This window comes from Myxine glutinosa, chromosome 1 (assembly GCF_964187855.1).
Source record: "Myxine glutinosa chromosome 1, kmMyxGlut1.1, whole genome shotgun sequence".
In the NCBI taxonomy this organism is placed as follows: domain Eukaryota; kingdom Metazoa; phylum Chordata; class Myxini; order Myxiniformes; family Myxinidae; genus Myxine; species Myxine glutinosa.
The window spans coordinates 221,968,631-221,993,501 of NC_136261.1; the positions used below are offsets into that span (position 1 = coordinate 221,968,631).

Consider the following 24,871-nt stretch of genomic DNA (forward strand, 5'->3'; position numbering starts at 1 on the left):
GCGGCTTGATCGCCCGCGGCGTTATAAAAAGCGTACGCGGAAGCCTTTGGTAGGAGTGATGAGAAGGAAGCCTCTGAGAGAAGTGCGAAGGAGTGATGAGAAGGAAGCCTCTGAGAGAAGTGTGCAGGAATGATGAGAAGGAAGCCTCTGAGAGAAGTGCGCAGGAGTGATGAGAAGGAGGCCAAGAGAGAAGTGCGCGGGAGAGATGAGTTTCTGAGTCCCCCAGAGAGTTGCGCCAGAGACGGCAGAAGAGTCCAGACTGATTAGAAAAGGAGTCCTGAGAAAGCACACGACGTCCCCACGGCAGCAGTTTGAACCACAGGAGCTTGAACCACAGCAGCTTGAACCACAGCAGCTTTGAACCATCGCAGCTTTGACCGCCGCAGCTTGAGCGTTGACGGCAGGTTGCTGTTGAGAAAGGGCGGCGGCTGCTCCCTCCCGGCCTGGCCGTCCTCTGGTCCGAGCTGAACCTTCCTCCCGGTCCAGCCATTCACTCCTGCCTCCATTCCCCATTCGTGTGAGTCTGTCTTTTGTTTGTTCTGTCCAGGGTATAAGTTAAGCCTGTGTAGATAAGCTAGCATTTCACTGTGTCTCCTTGATTCCTTCTGTCATTATTTTATTATCTTTCCTTCTTCCTTGGTTTCTTTGGTCCTGTAAATAGAAATAAATCATATTCGTATTTCAAACCCTTTTTGTCTTCTTCTTCTTCACATCCGCGTCATCTTTGTCTTTTCCTCATTGAATATCTGTGGCTCGATTTGGCCCACGTTTAAGGGATCGGGTCTAGTCATTGTAAAAACGGTTCGGGCCGCGGCGCCATCCGCTCGGCAAATTAACATCTTATCCGCGGTCCGCAACAATTGGTGCCTGGGAGTGAGATTCGGACCTGGAGCGCGAATAGCGCACTCAAAATTACAGGTGGCCCAAAATTTGTTTTATTTAACATCTTAAATTTGAAAATCGTGCCATGGATAGTCAAGGCGGCGGGATGCCGGTGGGGGAAATAGAAGAGGGGTTCGGGGTAACCCAAGACCAGAGGGAAGAAATGGAGGAGAATAATGAGGAGGTGGTTGAGGAGGTTTCAGGCGCACAAAATGGCGCCCTCGCGCACGTGGTTGTGAGTGCACAAAATGGCGGCTTCCTGTACGTGACGGGGATAGCCGGGCCCCCTGTGCAAGACTGGGTGAGCATTAAACTATTGCTAATCCAGATGAATGCAAAAATGGACGCCATGATAGACGAAACAAGGTGTGATAGGGGAAAATTGGAGGGAATAAATGACCAGGCCAAAGAAGTAAATGAGGGACTGGCGAGGGACAAGGCCAGGTATGAGGCAAAGAGGGTGGAAGGGGACAGAGACCGCAGGTTGAGCGAAAGGGTCCCAAGGGTGCATGACGAGGTAAAGCGGGTCGAGGAGCACTGGTTGGGCGAAGCGGAGGAAAGCGCGGGTAAAATGACGGGTATAGAGATCGCGACCCAGGGTATGGGGCAACCAGCGACCGCTGAGGTAGAAGAGGGAATTTTAATAAAGCCAACGGTCGTCGTGGTGAATAAAGAAAAAGTGCTGGGAATTAAAATTGAAGAGACGACGGAGGTAGCCCGGGAATTGCAGGGAGAAATGGATTATGCTCAAAGTCCCTGCTCACATCACGATGCTGTGCTTAACCCAAATGGAAGTTTGCAGGTGCGCGTGGAGAAAAGGATCCCCCAGGTGAGTCGTGCTGTGTATTGTGCGGGGCGATTTAGTGGAAGGATGTTTGGCAACAACAGGATTGTCGCACGATTGGCATCGATATGGCACCCGGGCGTTGGTGAAGGGTCCCGTGTGAGTGGAAATGGCGCGCGTGTGAGGAAAAAGTGTGCGTCGGCGAGTGGGTGTGTTATAAAGTGTGGGAGTGAAACCGAGTGCGAGCGAGAATGCACGACGGAGTGTACGTGCGAGGGTGAGTGTGACACGGAGAGTAAGGTGGTGGTGGAACGTGTGCGAGGAAGCACACCTGAGTTGGTTGTGGCGCGGGTGTGGGAGAGCCCATCTGAGCGCGTTAGTGGGTAGATGCAAGAGTGCACGCCAATGGTGAGTGGTATGGAGTACGTACCGAGGGAGAGTGCGCAAGACGGTGCGCGAGGTGTGTTAAGGAGGTGTGTGAACGGCGAGTGTGCGCGAGAGGTGTGGTGTGTAACGGGGAGTGCGGTGATGGAATGGACGGAGTGTGTGGGATGCACTGGAAGCGTTGGAACGCCGGGCTTTGTGAGTGTGAAACGGGTCGCGTGGTGTGAGCCTGCAAGTGAAGCATCGACGTTGACCGGGTTAGCAGTTAGGGCGACGGATAGCGGGCGCTTGGTGCGCGGCGCCCTTTGTTGGATGCTGGGCCTCGCACGGTCGAGTCCGGGCCTTGTCGGGCGAGGCGACTTGTCCGGTTTAAGGGCGAGTAGGAGGAGGCGGAACGGTGCCCCCTGGTGGGGACGGGGTTCCGACCGGGCGAGCCTCAGTCATCGGGCCCGGGACCGCAAGGTACTGAGCCGCGATGATGCGTGGAACCTCGGCCCGAGCATGCCTCCTCCCCAGAGTCGTGAATGCCGGACGGATCCAACTGCAGGCGACCAAACCACCCGAAGTCATTGCTCGGCTTTGCGAAGCTGAGTTTTAATGATGTGACGACGCACCGAGGCTCAGATAAAGCGGACTGTGATGATGATAGTGTTTTTGATCCAAAATTTAGAAAAGTGAATATAATTGGCAGTAATTGGAAAATTTTTGATTGGTTGCAATTGGATGAGCCAAATTGGTAGTGGAAGATGCCCGATGTGGTGGGATGGCAACTTTGCCATCTCTCACAACGGGGGCAAAGGAGCACTAGTTTGATGGGGTTGGCAGTGAAAACTAGCCTGGGAGGGTGAGGATAATGATAGGGATCTAGAGAAGATGACCTTAGGTAACGTTAAGGTTAGGTAGTGACAATGATACCTGTAGTGGGGACGCAGGTAGATTAATTTGGATGATAATGACGTGGTATGTGCTTAGTTTAAAGGGAAGACGGGAAGCACTAAGTTAGCAGGGCAATAGTTAGATGAGATGATGCCGTGTGTTTGAGGATCGGAAGTGTATTGAGCAGGGTATGAGTAAATGATTGTGAGTGTGAGTTGTAGTGAGATTGCACAGGTGTGCAACTGAACAGGTGTATGGAGCAGTGTATGAGGGAGTGATGGTGATGTGTGTTGTGTTGACCCAAATGGTCCAGGGAGGAAGGAGGGTGCAGGTGGCACCAGGTGTGATTGCACAGGTGTGCAACAACAGGTGAATGGAGAACAGGTGTATGGAATAAATGGTCTGGAGTATATGGAGTATTGGAATGGATGGTCGTGGAGTGAGTATGGTGGAAACTGTGGAGTGGAGTGGATGGTGCGAAGGTGTGGATGGGGGAAAGGAGGATGGACCCCATCACGAATACCCGGGGAGGGTAGTGTAAGTGTTAGGTAGAGGGTACAGGTAAATTGTGGTTGGATATTGGCATCTGTGGTGCGTGTGGAAGAATGGTACTTGGATGGGTGCATTTGTGTTGTGGAAATGGCTGGGCGTGGAGCCTGTTAGTATGTGTAGTTGGTTGAGCACTCCACCACTGTGAGGATGTCGGCCAGGTGAGGCCGCAGGTGGGCTCTGCGAGCCGGTAGAGTTGTTGTGGATGGGGCCCGAGGATCCGGAGGACGGACCCGGGTAGCCCAGTGCCAGAGGGCACCAAGGGGTGACAGAGCCAGGAGGGGCCTTCCCCAATTAGATAGGTTAGGGTGAGGAGCTAGGTAAGCTTGGGTGGCAACTGCAGTGGTGGAGGTGTGCAGGTGGGTAGGCCTGCTGGGAGAGCTACACGCCCCAGTCCTGAAATTGTGCAAGGGCACAGGGAGTTGCATCGGGGGAGTGAGACCCCAAATTGAGGAAGCACCACAGTTTGGTCAATGGGAATTTGGTTCTTAAAACCGCATAGAGTAAGATGGCCAATGGTTTGGCAGGGAAAGACCCCGGGTAGTGTAAAGAGTATTAAAGTCATTTAGAAGGTAGTTAGGATGGAGATCTCCTCGCACCATCTGCATCCATTCACCTGAGGTGACAGGACTCCACACCATGCCATGTTTTTGTTATTTTTATTGTGCAAATGTTTGGATGTGAGACGCATCATGACGTGGGTGTGACATTGTGCTGATGTTCCATCTCTTCCTCCTTATGAGGATTGATGATGAATTGGGTGATGGCAAATTTTGGTTAGAGGGATTGTGGTGACGAATTTGGTATAGGAGAAATATGAGGAAGACGTGACGTAGTGACGAATTGGTAAATGTGTAGATTGTTGTAAATATGGGGTAAGGGCAAGGGTAGAGTTAGGTGACAGGGGGGGGTGACGTACGGTAGGGACGAGCTTTTCTCCGCTCCATCTCCATACGCACCTTGCCTTGCATTGCCTGTATTGATGTGTACCCTTGTGACCTTACCCCTCGCTCATCTGTCTTTTCCCCCCTTGTCTCCCACATGAGGACTGTGCGCCACTGGGCGCCGAGGGGAGCGTGCGAGAGTCCGCCCTTAGGCGCCCGAACCTCTCGCAACCACAGCTGTCTGCATCGATGCACCACCTTATGGACCACATGTCTGTGGCTGAGCACCACTTATGGACCCCATGGGTTGGGGCATGGCCCCTCTGCTGGAACCGGCCATGAAGGCCCGAGATCTTGCTGGCAGACCTTGGTCACAGGGCACCGATGCCCCACAGGTGAACCACACGTAGTCGGCCCTGTGGGCCATAAATAAATAAAATAAAAATGGACACGTTTTGTGCAAGTTTTATGTCCAAATAGGCCGCCAGCAAAGAAGATGACAACAACTGGAAGATAACATGGCCAGCAGAGGGAGCCGAAGAGCAAGACACCACCAAGGGTTTGTTGGTTTATTTTTATTATTGAACAGTGATGACTGTGCACCGATTGGTGCTTGAGGGTGTATTGGTGCGTTGTGGGTGCTTTCATGGTGCATCCATGCAGGGAAGACTGTCTCTCCCCCCAAAAGAACAATCACAGGTCCTGGGTCGCATTTTGTAAATAAAGTAGAGTCATTGTAAATAATGCGCCCCCACCGTAAATGTATAGTTTGAAGACCATTCCGCAATTCGGTTAGCTGTGGGCGTGAGTCTGTTAGGCAGGGTGCAATGGAGCAGCGGGGCATATTTATTTATGTTTTAAAACTGTCACACTCAGGGTCAGGTTAAATGTAGAGGCAACTACACCTACGTGCCACACTAAAAGTAAAAGTAATAGCCCCGGGACGTGCCTAAGAGGAGGAGGGTGCAGTGTTGTGGATATGAGAATGGTGTTTTTTTGTGGTAAAATGTTGTTGTAAAAGGTTGTGGTAAAATATCACCCTCCGTCCTCCATTTGTTGTTGTATAAAGGTCAAAGGTCGTTCCGTAGTTATTTCATAAACAATCACGTTAGCCAATCATAGATTTCCTCCTTGTTGACAGTTATTTCCTTATTCTGTGTATTAGGCTAAGGATTTGTCTTCCATTAATTGACACTCCATTGCACCGAATTCAAATAAATAGATCCCCTTTCATTCCCATTCCCAAAGCCTTTCCTGCCAACCGCATTTGCTGCAGCTGTGGGTTGCTGTCTTCATCGCGACTCCATTAGCCACGAGGTAGGCTCGGAGAAGAAGGGGGAGGAGCTGCCGAATACTGGGCGTGCCGCCCATCGTCATCAAGGGTGGAGCCAGAGGGCCCGTGCCGACCAATCAGGGCCGAGGCGAGCTCACCGATGGGCGTGTTCTAGCGGCCGGCGGCTTGATCGCCCGCGGCGTTATAAAAAGCGCACGCGGAAGCCTTTGGTAGGAGTGATGAGAAGGAAGCCTCTGAGAGAAGTGCGAAGGAGTGATGAGAAGGAAGCCTCTGAGAGAAGTGCGTAGGAGTGATGAGAAGGAAGCCTCTGAGAGAAATGCGCAGGAGTGATGAGAAGGAGGCCAAGAGAGAAGTGCGCGGGAGAGATGAGTTTCTGAGTCCCCCAGAGAGTTGCGCCAGAGACGGCAGAAGAGTCCAGACTGATTAGAAAAGGAGTCCTGAGAAAGCACACGACGTCCCCACGGCAGCAGTTTGAACCACAGGAGCTTGAACCACAGCAGCTTGAACCACAGCAGCTTTGAACCATCGCAGCTTTGACCGCCGCAGCTTGAGCGTTGATGGCAGGTTGCTGTTGAGAAAGGGCGGCGGCTGCTCCCTCCCGGCCTGGCCGTCCTCTGGTCCGAGCTGAACCTTCCTCCCGGTCCAGCCATTCACTCGTGCCTCCATTCCCCATTCGTGTGAGTCTGTCTTTTGTTTGTTCTGTCCAGGGTATAAGTTAAGCCTGTGTAGATAAGCTAGCATTTCACTGTGTCTCCTTGATTCCTTCTGTCATTATTTTATTATCTTTCCTTCTTCCTTGGTTTCTTTGGTCCTGTAAATAGAAATAAATCATATTCGTATTTCAAAGCCTTTTTGTCTTCTTCTTCTTCACATCCACGTCGTCTTTGTCTTTTCCTCATTGAATATCTGTGGCACGATTTGGCCCACGTTTAAGGGATCGGGTCTAGTCATTGTAAAAACGGTTCGGGCCGCGGCGCCATCCGCTCGGCAAATTAACATCTTATCCGCGGTCCGCAACAATATATATATATACAGTGGAACCTTGACTTACGAGTTTAATTCGTTCTGTGACCGAGCTCGTAACTCAATTTGCTCGTTTCTCAAATTAAATTTCCCCATTAAAATGCATTGAAATGCTATTAATCCGTTCCAGCCCGCCAAAAACCACACCAATTTTTTTTTAAATATACAGTATATATAAAAATATCTCGCGCTTTATATTTCACCTGTATGCAGCATACAAGTTGGCAGGATGGCCTGGACTGGAGGTACACACACTTGACTCTAAACTGTCCAGCCTGGGTTTGAATCCCGACCCAGCTATAACCTGTCATGGGTGAATCACAGGCAGGGTGATTCATCAATGTGGGTACCGCTAAACTGGGCGCCCCGTTTGCGTCCCATTAGTTGTTGGATGTTAAGGATCTCACCGTGTTTTCCACAAAGAGAAGGCGAGCTATCGCCGGCACTCTGAACAAGTTGTGGCCTGGCATGCTCTTCTCCTCTGCCGTTATATACGTCCTCCTCGGCATCTTTTTCCAGAAGAGCCCTGTCTCGTCACAGTTGAAGATTTGCTGGGGGATGTATCGTTCGGCTTCTGTCAGTTCGGCAGAAGTTATAATAAAATCTTCAGCTGCCTTCACATCCGCCTCACCAAGTCGACAACACGCACACCTCGCTCATGTTTTTCGACGATTGCGTGTTTTATATCCAAGCACATCATCCTCTTCTTCTTCTCAGTACTGCCCTTGGCACTCAATTTCTTAGGACCCGTGGTTAAAACTAAGAAATTTTCCAAAATAACCAAAATGCGAAAACAAAGCAGCAGCGATATACGGCAGAGATACTTGCACGGCAAGATAAGGATTTGTCTGGGATAAGGACGTGACCGGAATATCTGGGATAAGGATAAGGAAGGATAAGGATATCCCTTATCTGGGATAAGGAAGGAGATAAGGACGTGACCGGAACCCACCTGGTGGCGGGTAGCGTAAGCTCCAAAATAACCAACATGCGAAAACAAAGCAGCAGCGATATACGGCAGAGATACTTGCACGGCAAGATAACCACGTGACCGGAACCCACCTGGTGGCGGGTAGCGTAAGCTCCAAAATAACCAACATGCGAAAACAAAGCAGCAGCGATATACGGCAGAGATACTTGCACGGCAAGATAACCACGTGACTGGAACCCACTTGGTGGTGGGTGGCGTAAACTCAAAATAACCAACATGCGAAAACAAAGCAGCAGCGATATACGGCAGAGATACTTGCACGGCAAGATAACCACGTGACCGGAACCCACTTGGTGGCGGGTGGCGTAAGCTCGTAACTCAGATCTCGGCTCGCATCTCAAAGCAATAAATCGCCCGAGCGACGGCTCGTATCTCGGAAAACTCATAAGTTGGTGCACTCGTAAGTCAAGGTTCCACTGTATATCAACAGACGGTGCAGGCAGAAATTCAAATACCACAACTATCATGTATATATGTATATGTATATTATATATATATATATATATATATATATATATATATATATATATATATATATATATATATAGTGATAAATGTCGGGGTGTACTTACTTTTTCCACATGGGAAATTTGCATTTATGTTTATTGAAATTATACAATGGACTACAAAATGTAAATGTTTCATGATATTTGTTATATTGTATCACCTTTATCTATCAATATTGTTGAAATGAAAATCAAATAGCTGTATGTTGAAATATGTTGAAAAAGTCAAAACTTTACATGGGGTGTACTTACTTTTTCACGTGACTGTATATAAACTGTATGTGCATCGATACTTTTTTCAGCAAATGTCAGCCCTGCTTGTTTAAATTTGTGGTGTGATGTAGTGCAGGCTTGGTGGGCCAAATTACCTCCTCCAGTGTCAAAGTTCTTTGTGTGTGTCCTTGTGTGCACAGATTAGATATGCCATTTATTTGAGTCTTTCTAGTCTTAAAAATGTTATAGTTTATAAAGTTGCTGTCCCATTTCTTTTTCAGATGGTGATCCATAGACCTCTGTGTTTGGCCAGTTCTGTTTTTCCATCACCTTACCAATCGGGTGATGCATTTTACAAACGGAGAGTCCATTTAACTTATTTAAGGTAATAAACAGTTTTATTTTTCTTTCATACCTCAACGTCTCTTCGAGCTACTGTATTTTATCCACTGTCTGTGTGAGGTCAGGTCCTGGATGGATTATTGAAGGAGTTGATGCAGCATACTGCTCAGCAACAATAGGTCAATATACAGTATGTTGAAATAATAATAATATACGTTCTGGAAAAATTTCTTCATTCACATAAGCGATGCAAGATGTGAAAATGAATGGCAACGTACCTCTGCTGCAGAGTCAGTGTAAATCTCATCCGGCCCAGATTGAGAGCTGACCTTCCGCTCCATGTCCGTTTTGCTCTTCCATCGACACTTTGCTGTGTCCGATAAAGCCTGTGTGGTCCATGGAGAGTCATAGCACTTGCCTTGGAAGGATAGGGTGGAGGATAGAGGGACGAGTACGCACATGTGACTTCGACAAAAGAACAGACGATATTATTGTCTCACGTTGTAGGAATCAATTTTGACACATTGAAACAATGTCTCTATGCAAGAGAAGGAGGATATGCGCTACACAAGTGAAAAGCCCAATTGACATGGTAATGTGAAACTTGCGTCATGTACCCTGAGCACTGCACCAAAGACCAAAGAAAGACCGCTTAAGATTTCATGGAGAATATTTCGACAGATGCATTCAAATGTCCATGAGCATCTCAAGTACACATATAAACGATGCTTTCAGGTTTTATTACTTGCAAAAATCGAAGATTTTTCAAGTATATAGGTTGGTCTTGTCTGTCTGTTTGTCTGTATGTCAATCGCCTACAGGCCACAATTTTAAACCAATCTTTACGAAACTTCACCAACTGGTAGAGTTGGTCATAAGGAAGAGGCCAATATATTTATTTTGAGGTCAAAAGGTCAAAAGGTCAACATAGGCCAAAAGTCCACAGCTTTGTTGAATTTATAAAATCCGAAATTTTAATCCGATGTACTTGATATTTGAAGAGGATTTCCATATCAGGCCAATGAATTCTACCACCAATTATTTTTGAGGTCAATATAGGCCAAAAGGTCAACATAGGCCAAAGATCAACAACGTAGGTGGAATTTCTTAAATCCTCAATTTTCATCTGATTGACTTGAAATTTGAAGAGGATTTGCATATCAGATCACTAAATTCAACCACCAATTATTTTTGAGGTCAACATAGACCAAAAGGTCAACAACTTATCTCAGCGATTTCGCAAGTATCGTGCTATGCATGACATATTTCTTGTTTTAATTTTTGTATTGTTATGGATATCTTAATTTGGTTTTCAAAGATTATGTCACTTTTCAGGATCTTCCCAAACACAATCGCCTATATTCTATAAGCTGTCTAGCCTAGGTTCAAATCCCGACCCAGCCATAAACTGTCATCCCTGTCGGTGTTTCACAGGCAGACTGATATTCATCAAGGTGTGTGCTATCCCTCGGATGGACGTTAAACTGGTGCCCCTCTACTGGCATTAGTTGGTGGACCTTAAGGACCTCACGGTGTCCTTCGTGAAGAGTAGGCGAGCTATCGCCGGCACCTTTAACAAATTACAAATTCCTGCCATGACCAGCGGAGGACGTTGCATCAGCGGCACAGCCACGCCCACAATCTATGATACTATCGTGCAGCCTTGTTCTGCATATTGACGAAGAAGAAGAACACGTAATGGCGGTCAGGCGTACTTTTCTGATTTGCTGCGGAATAGGATCCAACCACAGAGAAGAAAGAATAAAAGCTGCTAACCTGCACGACATGACGTGCTCAAAGTCTATACGTATGTTTAAGCATAATTGAGGCTGTATGGGCTTTTCGTAGAAAAACGGGGTCATACAATAGTCAGGTTCACTATGTTAACAAATATAATTTCGTTCAAAATTTTGGAGATTAGCAAAACTATACATTTTTGGAATATTCAGAGCATGAGGAATCCAAAAATTAATGTTTACATTTGCGTAGACACCTTTGCGAAAATGACACTCAGGACAGTGATGAAGATAGTCAGGTTCACTATGTTAACAAATATAATTTCTTTCAAAATTTTGGGATTAGCAAACCTGTACATTTTTGGAATCTTCAGAGCAAGGAGAATCTGAAAATCAATGTTGGCATTTGCACAGACACCTGCATGGCCGCCATTTTGGATTTTGAAAATGGCCGCCATAAAATACATATTTTGCGCGATCTCGGCTTCCAGTCAACCTAGAGACTTAATTAAATATACTAATCCTATGTTTTCTGGGTCAAGGAATCCAATAAAGGCCTCAAAATAGTGCTCAGGATTATAGAAAAGCAACAAACAAAGGTAATTGAAAACCATTGTCTTGAAGGAACTGCGCTCCAACGCGAGTCGAAAGAATTGACGCGACCAAAGACGGAATTCGTCCGAGTTGCTTTATTGAAACAAAACAGCTCAGGTATTCTGACAAGCCCGTTTATCGGGCAGCAATATATATACACATTTATGTCGGGAAGTTTGCCCGGCAAAAGCTATACCGGGCATGCCCGGGTGTCAAGGGCGAGCCTTGGAAAGGCGAGTCTGGACCTGCCCGGGCGTGTTTGGCTGCGGCCTGGCAAGTCGAGGCTGGGCGTGCCCGGGCGCTCTGGACGAGCACTGGAAAGGCGAGAGCGGGCATGCCCGGACGCTCTGGGCGAGCCCTGGAAAGGCGATAGCGGGCATGCCCGGACGCTCTGGGCGAGCCCCGGAAAGGCGATAGCGGGCATGCCCGGACGCTCTGGGTGAGCCCTGAAAAGGCGATAGCGGGCATGCCCGGACGCTCTGGGCGAGCCCTGGAAAGGCGAGAGTGGGCATGCCCGGGAAAGACGAGACCGGGCGTGCCCGGGAGGTTCGGGCGTGCCCGGGAACAGTGAGTCCGGGCATGCCCGGGAGAGGCGCGTCTGGCCGTGTTCTGCCGCCGGTGCAAGGCGATTGTGTGCATCCAGCGGTAACCGCTACACACGCCCCTCCAGAATCGACCTGCACCGGCAGGGTCAATTTAAGGGGGGTCCGGATGACCCGGCCGAAGCGACCCCTGGAGGGTCGTGGGGAGGGGTCCGACGTGGTGGTGGGTGGTCGAGCGGGGGGAACTGTGGACGAGGGGCGGCCTCGCCGCGGAGGAAGGGCCAACCGTGGTGGTCGGTCGACGTCCATGTGCGCCGGTTTGAGGCGGTCCACAGAAATCCGGTCCGGCCGGCCACCGAAGTCGATGATGAAAGACTTGTCGCCCCGTCGCAGGACCCGGAAGGGCCCGTCGTACGGCGGCCGGAGTGGCCCCCGGTGCGCGTCATGACGCACAAAGACGTACTCCGCTGTGCGAAGCGCCGGGGGGACGTAGGACTGGGGGCCACCGTGGCGGGACGTCGGCACGGGGGCAAATCGTCGGGCGGCCTCCTGGAGGTCCGAGCGCTGGCGAGCGGCGGACCAGGGACTGGTAGCGTCGGGCACGAATTCGCCCGGGACGCGGAGCGGCTGGCCGTAGACGAGCTCGGCGGCGGACGCCTGGAGGTCTTCCTTGGGGGCCGTGCGAAGGCCCAAAAGGACCCACGGCAGCCGGTCGGCCCAACCGTCGTCCTGAAGGCCGGCCATGAGTTCGGCCTTCATGGAGCGGTGAAACCGCTCGCACAACCCGTTGGCTTGGGGGTGGTAGGCCATGGTGCGGTGCAGCGTGACCCCCAACGAACGGGCGACCATGCCCCAAAGCTCAGACGTCAACTGTGGGCCGCGGTCGGACGAGATGTCCGCTGGTGCGCCGAAGCGTGCGACCCAGGTGGCGATGAACGCCTGCGCCACGTCGGCGGTGGTGGTGGAGGCGAGGGGCACGGCCTCCGGCCACCTGGTGGTCCTGTCCACCATGGTGAGCAGGTGGGTGAACCCCCGCGAGGGGGGCAGCGGACCCACCAGGTCCACGTGGACGTGGTCGAAACGCCGTTCAGGCACGGCGAAAGGTGCCAGCGGGGCCTGGGTGTGGCGGTGGACCTTGACCTGCTGGCAGGCCGTGCAGGCGTTGGCCCAGTCGCGGATGTTTCGTCGAAGGCCGTGCCAGACGAAACGCGCCGACACCAGCTTCTGAGAAGCTTTCCGGCCCGGGTGAGAAAGGCCGTGGATGGAGGCGAAGATGCGGCGCTGCCAGGAAACGGGCACGATGGGGCGAGGCTGGCCCTGGGAGACGTCGCAGAGCAGGACGGTGCCCGCGAAGGGAATGTCGGCCAGGCGGAGGCCCGTGTCCGCCGCACGGAGTGCCTGCACCGAGGCGTCGGTGGTCTGGTCGGCCGCCATGAGCGCGAAGTCCACGCCGAGGTGGACCGCGTTCGCGCTGGCCCGAGAAAGACAGTCGGCCACGGCGTTGTCTTTGCCGGTGACGTGCCGGATGTCCGTGGTGAACTCCGACACGGCGGAGAGGTGGCGCTGCTGGCGGGCCGACCACGGCTCCGTGACCTTAGCCATTGCGTAGACCAACGGCTTGTGGTCTACGAAAGCCGTGAACGGGCGGCCCTCCAGGAGGTGTCGGAAATGGCGAACGGCCAGGAATAGCCCGAGCAGCTCGCGGTCGAACGTGCTGTAGTTTAACTCGTTCGGCCGGAGTTGCCGGCTGAAAAAAGCGAGTGGCTGCCAAACCCCGTCCACCCATTGCTCATGGACGGCGCCCACCGCGTAGTTGGAGGCGTCCGTAGTGAGGGCGATGGGCGCGTTGAGCACCGGGTGAGCCAGCAGCATTGCGTCGGCGAGGGCCCGTTTGGCGCTGGCGAAGGCCGCGTCCATGGCCGCGGACCAAACAATGTCATGCTTGGCCGGCTTGCGCCGGAGGGCCTCGTAAAGGGGCCGCATGAGCTGAGCAGCGCGGGGCACGAATCGGTGATAAAAATTCACCATGCCGAGGAACTCTTGGAGGGCCTTGATGGAACGGGGACGCGGGAACGTGGTGATGGCCTCGACCTTGGTCGGCAGCGGCACGGCCCCGGTCTTGGTGATGCAGTGGCCCAAAAAGTCAACGGTCGTCGCGCCGAAGTGGCATTTGACCGGGTTGACAATTAAGCCGTGCTCGCTGAGGCGACCGAACAGTGTTCGGAGGTGGAGGAGGTGCTCGGCGCGGGACGTGCTGGCGACGAGGATATCGTCCAGATAGACGAAAAGAAACGGCAGGTCGCGCAGCACGCCGTCCATCAAGCGCTGGAACGCCTGGGCCGCGTTCTTGAGGCCAAACGGCATCCGCAAAAATTCGAACAGGCCGAACGGCGTGATGATGGCCATCTTCGGGACGTCGGCCGCCCGGACAGGTACCTGGTGGTAGCCCCGTATCAGGTCAATTTTCGAAAAGATGACCCGTCCCACCAAACGGGCGGAAAAGTCCTGAATATGCGGGATCGGGTACCTGTCGGGGTGGTAGCGTCGTTGAGACGGCGGTAGTCGCCACACGGGCGCCATCCACCCCCCGGCTTTCGCACGATGTGCAGTGGCGAGGCCCACGCGCTATCGGAGCGCCGCACGATGCCGAGGTGCTCCAACGCGTCGAACTCGGCCTTCGCCACGGCGAGCTTGGCCGGGTCGAGGCGGCGGGCCCTGGCGTAGACCGGCGGGCCCGTAGTGGGTATGTGGTGCTCGATCCCGTGCCGCACCGCGATGGCCGAAAACGTCGGCCGCGTGAGGGCCGGGAATTCCGCGAGCAGGCGAGCGAACTCGTTCGCTGCCGGGAGGGCGCACGCCAGTTCGGTCGGCGCGGAGCTGCTCATCGTGCACGCCAGGGAGCTGAAGGTCTCGGCGTTGACAAGGCGACGACGTTTGACGTCGACCAGCAGCCCGTGCGCGCAGAGGAAGTCGGCGCCCAGCAAAGCCATGGGGACACAGGCGGTCACAAAAGTCCATTGAAAACGCTGGCTGCCGAAGCAGAGGGTGACAACGCGTGGGCCGAAAGTGCGTATGGCCGAGCCATTAGCAGCGACCAAAGAGGGGCCGCAAACAGCGTCCCGCCTGTCCTGCTCGGAGGCAGGTATGACGCTCAGTTGGGCGCCGGTGTCACACAGGAAACGCCGCCCAGACGCTTTGTCCCGAATAAACAGCAAGTTGCCCGAGTGGCCGGCGCTCATGGCTGGGAATGAACGCCGGCCCGGCCGTTTCCCGACCTGCCGAAAGTGCACGGGGGCCGGCACGTCCGAGCCTTGTGTCCGAACCTGGCGTGGTAATAACACCACGCCCGGTCAGGTGGAGGCCCCGGCCGTCGTGTCGGAAGCGGGCGGTGCGGCGTGGCGGCCGCCAGTTGCACCGGCAGTTCGGCCTCCAACCGCGCAGGGCGCTCGGGCGTCGTGGGCGTCGCCTCGGACGGCGGCGGGCTCCAGGTAACCGCGCCGATGTGCTGGCCCGCCGAGGAGATCTTATCGGCTTCCCTGGCGAGGGCGCGGGAATCCGTGATCAACGTGCCAGCCAGGGCGAGGCGTACCGGGTGAGGCAGCTGGCGAAGGAACAGCTCGCGGAACAGAAAATCCGGAGAGTGCTCACTGAGCAACGAGAGCATATAGTCCATGCGCTCGGACGGGCGCGTGTCGCCGAGCTCGGGCAGAGCGAGCAGGCGCCGTGCGCGTGCTGCCGGTGAGAGGGCGAAAGCGTCGAGGAGGAGTGTCTTCAGCGCGTCGTATTTGTCAGCAGCCGGCGGGTGCTCGAGGAGGCTCAAGGCGCGGGCCGCGGTGGCGGAACCGAGCGCCGCCACAACATGGTGGAAGCGGGTGTTGTCCGCGGTGATGCCTCGCAGGGCGAACTGAGAGTCCGCCTGAGCGAACCAAACAGCCGCGTGAGCCTCCCAGAAGGTAGGCAGTTTAAGCGTCCCTGCCGTATCCATGTCGGTAGGTCACCAATGAAGGAACTGCGCTCCAACGCGAGTCAAAAGAATTGACGCGACCAAAGACGGAATTCGTCCGAGTTGCTTTATTGAAACAAAACAGCTCAGGTATTCTGACAAGCCCGTTTATCGGGCAGCAATATATATACACATTTATGTCGGGAAGTTTGCCCGGCAAAAGCTATACCGGGCATGCCCGGGTGTCAAGGGCGAGCCTTGGAAAGGCGAGTCTGGACCTGCCCGGGCGTGTTTGGCTGCGGCCTGGCAAGTCGAGGCTGGGCGTGCCCGGGCGCTCTGGACGAGCACTGGAAAGGCGAGAGCGGGCATGCCCGGACGCTCTGGGCGAGCCCTGGAAAGGCGATAGCGGGCATGCCCGGACGCTCTGGGCGAGCCCTGGAAAGGCGATAGCGGGCATGCCCGGACGCTCTGGGTGAGCCCTGAAAAGGCGATAGCGGGCATGCCCGGACGCTCTGGGCGAGCCCTGGAAAGGCGAGAGCGGGCATGCCCGGGAAAGACGAGACCGGGCGTGCCCGGGAGGTTCGGGCGTGCCCGGGAACAGTGAGTCCGGGCATGCCCGGGAGAGGCGCGTCTGGCCGTGTTCTGGCCGGTGCAAGGCGATTGTGTGCATCCAGCGGTAACCGCTACAGTCTTTATATTTGTGATATTGTGGCGGTTACCTTATGTGCAGGTAACCGCATGTGGCGGTTACCTTATGTGATTACCTTATTTGGGCATAATACACGTACACGGGCCTGTTGGACTTGTGGTTGTGCGGACGTGACGCACGCGCGGTTGCCGGAGCCACGCCCTCCGAAGAGGGCGTTTGGCTTTATATAAGCATGCTGACTTCCGTTCGAGTTTAGTGTGCTGGATCTTGCTGTTACAATCAACCATCTTCGAACCCTACGAATGGCCTCGTTCTCGCGCCTTCCGCGCCTCCTAAAATATAACTGTATTACATAATACATGATATTGCAAGTCCTTTGAAGTTATAGGTTGTTATAGGAAGTTATAGGTAGTATCAGATTGAACTATAAGTCCTATACACAGGATCTACGAGGTCTACGCCGTTCAGGAATATGCTTTTACAGATCTTCATCACTGTCCTGAGTGTCATTTTCGCAAAGGTGTCTACGCAAATGTAAACATTAATTTTTGGATTCCTCATGCGCTGAATATTCCAAAAATGTATAGTTTTGCTAATCTACCAAAATTTTGAACGAAAAAACATAGTGAACCTGACTACAATGGCCAACCAACTTATTTGCATTATGGGAAGAAATTAAGGCAGTGGTCTTTGAACAATATGTTCCGTAATCATATACCTTAATAAACTGTGTGACAGCATTAAAACAAAGTGGAACATCCACGAAAAGCAACATCTTTACAATGCAAGCAACGCCTCCCTTCCATTGCTCCTCCATTCCCTCATATATGACAATATATGGTCATTCTTTCTCCGCACACGAGCTATGGAAAATCCTTCGCTATTTCTCCTTATCTGCGTCATCCTCCAAGATCTTCCCAATCACCCCCCAGGATCGCTCGTATTTCCCCTTAGTCATCCCTGGGTAATGAATAAGTCCATGATTGTGTAGAGAAAAAAGAATTAGCCAATGATAAAAAATATAGCACCACTGTCCCAAAAATTGACTAAGTCGGCCATTTTGAAACACTTCCAGTCACGTGATTGGAACGAGCTTTAAAATCCCCGTTAGGAACCTTGCTGACAAATTTCAGGCGGATCGGTCCAGAGGTTTGGATGGAAAAATCAAAATAGGAGACAGACGGACGGTGCACGATGACAATACCTTATCTGGAATTCAAACTCCAGCTGGTAAGCTAATAATGTGGATGTCTACGAATTAACTAGAAAGTAAATGTAAAAATCAATTTGAAAATGGCAAAGCTGAAAATGAATGACGTCACGACTCACCAAGAATGTTGAGAAACTGTTCTAGCTTGGAACCTGTGTCTGGAAAACGGAACCAAAAGTTGCTGCAGGCAATAAGGCACAGAGTGGGTAGGAGGACAAGGTAAGGAAAGTAGCGTGTGTACCCTGACAGGGAACGCTGGTAGCATAGTTGGTTGATGAAGACGTATTGTTGAGGATCGAGGTGAGTCTTTAAGCCATGTCCCACTTCTCTCTTATTGTCCTCCCCACTCCATAAAGACTCTCTCTCAGCTTCTTCCCCTGCTTTACTTGTGTCCTTCTCTTCTCCTGCTTGCCGTTCTGTTTGCTCACCATCTACCCTTCCACTCACTCTGTCATTGTCCTCTACTCTCTTGTTTTCTCTTAGTATTCCGAGCTTTTTCCCAACATTGTGTTCCTCCATCTCATCTCCATTTGTCTCACTATCCTTTTTTGCCTGGCATCTTCCTACCACCTCCTCTGCTTCCCCACAGCTCCCTCCTTTGACAGCCACTTCCACTACCTGGCCATTGTGATTGGACAATCGGATGGGATTATCAGAACCATTGGTTGAAGATGGGGAGCCAGGCTGTATCCTGGTGACGTGCTGAGATGTGCAACATGGGCACTCCGCCTCTAGGGAAGGCCCTCTGGTGGAATTTGGAGGTGTGCGTAGAGGCAGACAAATCAGCTTGTCTTGTGTAACCTGAAAGTTTGAAAATAACACACCAGTGACAGTTAATACGAGGATTGAATAGAAAATCAGATCAAAATTGTTTATTGATCAATGTGTATTGCAATGAAATTGTGATCTTTATTTCCGAACAACAGTGGTGTTCCTGTTGTTTCTTAATCCGTAGAGGTCAGCACTAATAAAGATTAATCAAAGATGGTCAGTAACTTTCGCTGTGAAAACATTACCTCAAGGACAAGTGTCTTACGCTGAGATGGAGGATGTGGGGATTGAAGGATGCAGCGATAATAAAATTTATAAACGAGAATTACTACCATTGAGATTTTATCGCTTTGCAAACTTAAATTTCAAACTCCAGGTTTGGGGAAGTAGTACATTTCTAAGATGTTTTGAATTCAAATTAATAATGATTGAAATATATCTTGGAAATATAATGATGAATGCTCAACAGTACCAATGGGGGAAAAAAATCTGTAAATGTATGAGGGCGTGTTGAAAGGTAATGCCTCCCATTCTTTTTCTCCATAACAGGAAAAGTTATTCAAATGAAACAAAGCACAGTCTACACATTAGTGCTTCCCCAATGGGTGTGAGGTTTCGCGATTCTGACACTCCATGTCTCAATGCTCCGTTAGTAAAGATGGCAAAGGGCAGTATGACGTTGTCAGTGCTGTGAAACATAAAGCACTGGAGATGAGAGTTGGGATGACGAGATGAGAGTTGGGATGACTGGATGAGAGTTGGGATGACGAGATGAGAGTTGGGATGACGAGATGAGAGTTGGGATGACTGGAGATGAGAGTTGGGATGACGAGATGAGAGTTGGGATGACGAGATGAGAGTTGGGATGACGAGATGAGAGTTGGGATGACGAGATGAGAGTTGGGATGACGAGATGAGAGTTGGGATGACTGGAGATGAGAGTTAGGATGACTGGAGATGAGAGTTGGGATGACGAGATGAGAGTTGGGATGACGAGATGAGAGTTGGGATGACTGGAGATGAGAGTTGGGATGACGAGATGAGAGTTGGGATGACGAGATGAGAGTTGGGATGACGAGATGAGAGTTGGGATGACGAGATGAGAGTTGGGATGACGAGATGAGAGTTGGGATGACTGGAGATGAGAGTTAGGATGACTGGATGAGAGTTGGGATGACGAGATGAGAGTTGGGATGACGAGATGAGAGTTGGGATGACTGGAGATGAGAGTTGGGATGACGAGATGAGAGTTGGGATGACGAGATGAGAGTTGGGATGACGAGATGAGAGTTGGGATGACGAGATGAGAGTTGGGATGACTGGAGATGAGAGCTGGGATGACGAGATGAGAGTTGGGATGACGAGATGAGAGTTGGGATGACGAGATGAGAGTTGGGATGACTGGAGATGAGAGTTAGGATGACTGGAGATGAGAGTTGGGATGACTGGAGATGAGAGTTGGGATGACAAGATGAGAGTTGGGATGACGAGATGAGAGTTGGGATGACTGGAGATGAGATTTGGGATCACTGGAGATGAGAGTTGGGATGACTGGAGATGAGAGTTGGGATGACTGGAGATGAGAGTTGGGATGACTGGAGATGAGAGTTGGGATGACTGGAGATGAGAGTTGGGGTGACTGGAGATGAGAGCTGGGATGACTGGAGATGAGAGTTGGGATGACGACATGAGAGTTGGGATGACTGGAGATTAGAGTTGGGATGACTGGAGTGAGAGTTGGGATGACTGGAGATGAGAGTTGGGATGACTGGAGATGAGAGTTGAGATGACTGGAGATGAGAGTTGGGATGACTGGAGATGAGAGTTGGGATGACTGGAGATGAGAGTTGGGGTGACTGGAGATGAGAGCTGGGATGACTGGAGATGAGAGTTGGGATGACGACATGAGAGTTGGGATGACTGGAGATTAGAGTTGGGATGACTGGAGTGAGAGTTGGGATGACTGGAGATGAGAGTTGGGATGACTGGAGATGAGAGTTGGGATGACTGGAGATGAGAGTTGGGATGACTGGAGATGAGAGTTGGGATGACTGGAGATGAGAGTTGGGATGACTGGAGATGAGAGCTGGGATGACTGGAGATGAGAGCTGGGATGACTGGAGATGAGAGATGGGATGACTGGAGATGAGAGTTGGGATGACTGGAGATTAGAGTTGGGATGACTGGAGTGAGAGTTGGGATGACTGGAGATGAGAGTTGGGATGACTCTAGATGAGAGTTGGGATGACTGGAGATGAGAGATGGGATGACTGGAGATGAGAGTTGGGATGACTGGAGATTAGAGTTGGGATGACTGGAGTGAGAGTTGGGATGACTGGAGATGAGAGTTGGGATGACTGGAGATGAGAGTTGGGATGACTGGAGATGAGAGATGGGATGACTGGAGATGACAGTTGGGATGACTGGAGATTAGAGTTGGGATGACTGGAGATGAGAGTTGGGATGACTGGAGATGAGAGTTGGGATGACTGGAGATGAGAGTTGGGATGACTGGAGATGAGAGATGGGATGACTGGAGATGAGAGTTGGGATGACTGGAGATGAGAGCTGGGATGACTGGAGATGAGAGTTGGGATGACTGGAAATGAGAGCTGGGATGACTGAAGATGAGAGCTGGGATGACTGGAGATGAGAGCTGGGATGACTGTAGATGAGAGATGGGATGACTGGAGATGATAGTTGGGATGACTGGAGATGAGAGTTGGGATGACTGGAGATGAGAGTTGGGATGACTGGAGATGAGAGTTGGGATGACTGGAGATGAGAGCTGGGATGACTGGAGTGAGAGTTGGGATGACTGGAGATGAGAGTTGGGATGACTGGAGATGAGAGTTGGGATGACTGGAGATGAGAGTTGGGATGACTGGAGATGAGAGTTGGGATGACTGGAGATGAGAGTTGGGATGACTGGAGTGAGAGTTGGGATGACTGGAGTGAGAGTTGGGTGCACTATTATGATCCTGAGAGTAAGAGACACTCAATGGAGTATGGCCAAAAGGGATCACCGGCCCAGACTTGGCTCCGTCAGATTTTCAGCTCTTCCCCAAACTTAATGAACCTTTTCGTGGAGAACATTTTTCTTCAAACGATGATGTCAAGGCTGCTGTGAAGTGCTTGTTAAGTCAGCAGGATGCACAGTTGTATCGTGAGGGCATCACAAAACTACTCGAAAGTTGGCATAAATGTGTTTACCGCAGTGGTTATTATGTTGAGAAATATAAATGCACCATGGTAGAATAAAGATTGATGTTAGTGTCATGTATCGATGTTTTGGTTAATCGAGGACAAGGATTGCAAACAATTTAATTCGGTTATTGCAGCCATCCTGCACACCCAGCCCCAGCTACACTTGTGCACTTCACCGGAAGTGATACTCCCACTTCCGTGTCAACCGGATAATGGTCAGCTGCATGGTATCAGGAGGATGCCATTAGGCCCATCAAAGCCTGTGCTATTATTACCAACTTATGGTTGTTTGTCCGTGCTCTATCCTTTTTAAATGCTGAACGTCAAGCAAGGAAGCAGCACGTACCACTTTTATTGGTCTTTGGTATGACTCACCTGGGCCGGGGTTCGAACCACCACCCTCCCAGGCACTCCACGAATTATGCCATCTGGGCAGTTGCTGGGTCAAACAATATACAACTAATTGCTGTTATTTGCTTCTTGTTAATAAACTACATCTGTGAACACTTGCCGTATTGTGCAAGCCATGCTATAAACTCTCAACTTCTGTGAAGAAGTCTTAGCAATGCTAATTCTTTCAACGTCTGGAATAAAACTCCTGAATGAATTACACTCTTCCCTCAAGGCTTAATTCAAGCAGGTACACCCCCATCTCATGTCATCCCCCACTTGTGATATTTTCCACCCTAATTAACCTGATGTTACTCAATCTTCTTTCTTGCAGGTTCATTTGTTTCCACTCCTCTTTTTCTGTTTGTTCATTCCCTCGCTTGTTTTGTCCAACGATGGCTAAGCTGCCCCGATGTCACGATGTTGCCTGTTTATACGATCACCTCGCTCCTCCATTGGCCTAGATCAAGTCCAAAAATATATAACTGCACTGTAATACCATCACTCAAACACCCTTTTTGCTCTCGTCAGTAAATTATAACAAATTCATACATCAAGAGAGTTTATACCTGAAGTTATTTTGTCCATTTTTTATTTAATGTTAAATTGTTAATGCTCTACTAGATGTACTAGCAGAGTAGCCGGTCTACGGGCGATGTTGTACCAAGCATGAAACACGTTCTTCTGACACGGCCCTTTATTGGGCGATGTATATGCAACAGACTACTGTGTCAATCGCTCCTGAAAATAAAATTAACCTGGGTTAAGTACTGAAGCAAAAACATACGTACTGCGCTTATGTGCATGCATATAAATACATCGTGGTCATATAGCTCGGATAATTCAAATTGCACCCTCCTGCCCCCGCCCCACAAACACACACACACACATACCCCCATCAAAAGAAGACAATGCAAAGATGGGTTAAAAAAAAAAATTCTAAACTTGAGGAATCAAACGAAAATATTATAAACCAAAATCACGTTTGATTTTTACCTTTTCAAACACTAATCTGCAAGCGAGGAAACCCGACGTTCTTGAGGCATTACATGCTTATGGTGACCCACACAGACTAACGGACCCGAGCCGAGATCTACTGTAATCTATATACTCCAGAGTGGATAATACCATGACCCTCACTGCCGCGCCTGTATGGCACAGGAATATTGGTATGTAGAAAGCTACGTTATATATAGATGTTATGAGTGTTCCAACCTCCATCATCTGTCTTGATGTGATATCAATTTAGGGTGCAGTAGTTGCAGCTACCTGCAACTACTGCACCCAAGATGGATTTCTATATAATTAGCTGCTTATACAACACTCTCATTTGTGGTCTCTTGTTGTTGTACAACTACTACTACTACTACTACTACTACTACTACTACAACTACTACTATTACTACTACTAGTATTTTTTCAAATGCTCGAATCTCATTGGTTCCAGTGTTTGGTGACGATTTTCGTTGAAGATAATCAGGGCCCGTGCGGGCCCGGGGAACGAGGTTGGTCTTAAAGTATTTTAATTACAAATTAGAGGTGCATGAGATTGTGAATCAAAAAAAGACTGGTGAAACAAACTCCTATTGAACCTTTTCGCAATTTTTTATGCATACTTCCGCAGCCGCAAGATGACGGCCTCCATGGAGCGATTTGGTTTTTGAAATATTTATTCAAATACTCGAATCTCATTGGTTCCGGTGTTTGGTGACGATTTTCGTTGAAGATAACCAGGGCCCATGCGGGCCCGGGGAACGAGGTTGGTCTTAAAGTATTTTAATTACAAATTAGATTTTGTAATTAAGATTAATAAGATTGTGAATCAAAAAAAGATGGGTGAAACAAACTCCTATTGAACCTTTTCGCAATTGTTTATGCATACTGCCGGATCCGCAAGATGGCGGCCCCCAATGCACGATTTGGTGCGTCAAAGTTTCGAAATTCTCAAGGGATCCAGCAAAATCTGGCGTTTCAACATAATACGTACGATTTCATTCACAACACCGGTTTCGCTGGCTACTACTACTACTACTACTACTACTACTACTACTACTACTACTAGTACCCGACTGCAAAGCTGCAATGAGCCGGCGAAGCCAAAGCCTCTTGCCACTATTTTACCTATCACTATGGCATCAGTAGGTTCGGTAGTTGGTAGTAGGTAGGTGTAGTAGGTACCGTACCAAGTTCAAAATGACACCATTTGCATTTTGGATGAGATTAAAATTTATAAAATTTCCTTCTTGATGAATTCGGTGATTTCCTTCTCAACTTCGGATATTTCCGGCCGTGAAAAACTATCCCCTACGGCCGCGAGATTTCTAAAAAAGAATTCTTCGTCAATTTTAGAATATTTGACGCCGTTTTCAGCGTCCGAAATGTGGTAAAAAGCCTTTTTGAAATATTTTTTCAAATGCTCGAATCTCATTGTTTCCGGTAATTGGTGACGATTTTCGTTGAAGATAACCAGGGCCCGTGTGGGCCCGGGGAACGAGGTTGGTCTTAAAGTATTTTAATTACAAATTAGATTTTGTAATTAAGATTAATAAGATTGTGAATCAAAAAAAGACGGGTGAAACGAACTCCTATTGAACCTTTTCGCAATTGTTTATGCATACTTCCGCATCCACAAGATGGCGGCCTCCATTGAGTGATTTGGTGCGTCAAAGCTTGGAATTCTCAAAGGATCCAGCATAATCTCGTTTTTCAACATAATACGTACGTGTTCATTCACAACACCGGCTTTGCCGGCTACTACTACTACTACTACTACTACTACTACTACTACTACTACTAGTACCCGACTGCAATGCCGCAATGAGCCGGCGAAGCGAAAGCCTCTTGCCACTATTTTACCCATCACTATGGCATCAGTAGGTTAGGTAGTTGGTAGTAGGTAGGTGTAGTAGGTACCGTACCTAGTTCAAAATGACACCATTTGCATTCTGGATGAGATTAAAATTTATAAAATTTACTTCTTGAATAATTCGGTGAATTCCGTCTCAACTTCGGATATTTCCGGCCGTGAAAAACTATCCCCTACGGCCGCGAGATTTCTAAAAAATAATTCTTCGTCAATTTTAGAACACTTTTAGAATTTT

General features: G+C 50.0%; 1 protein-coding gene across 1 annotated transcript in view; it reads right to left on the reverse strand.

Moving 5' to 3' along the window:
- Nucleotides 1-24,871, reverse strand: part of LOC137436360 (volume-regulated anion channel subunit LRRC8C-like) — a 124,790-nt gene that overhangs the window by 83,393 nt on the left and 16,526 nt on the right. The window contains exons 2-3 of the mRNA XM_068130107.2: nucleotides 17,522-18,203; nucleotides 9,007-9,146 (exon numbers count right to left, since the gene is read on the reverse strand). Of these exons, the coding sequence (XP_067986208.1) occupies nucleotides 9,007-9,146; nucleotides 17,522-18,203 (822 nt within the window). The remainder of the gene's footprint in view (nucleotides 1-9,006; nucleotides 9,147-17,521; nucleotides 18,204-24,871) is intronic.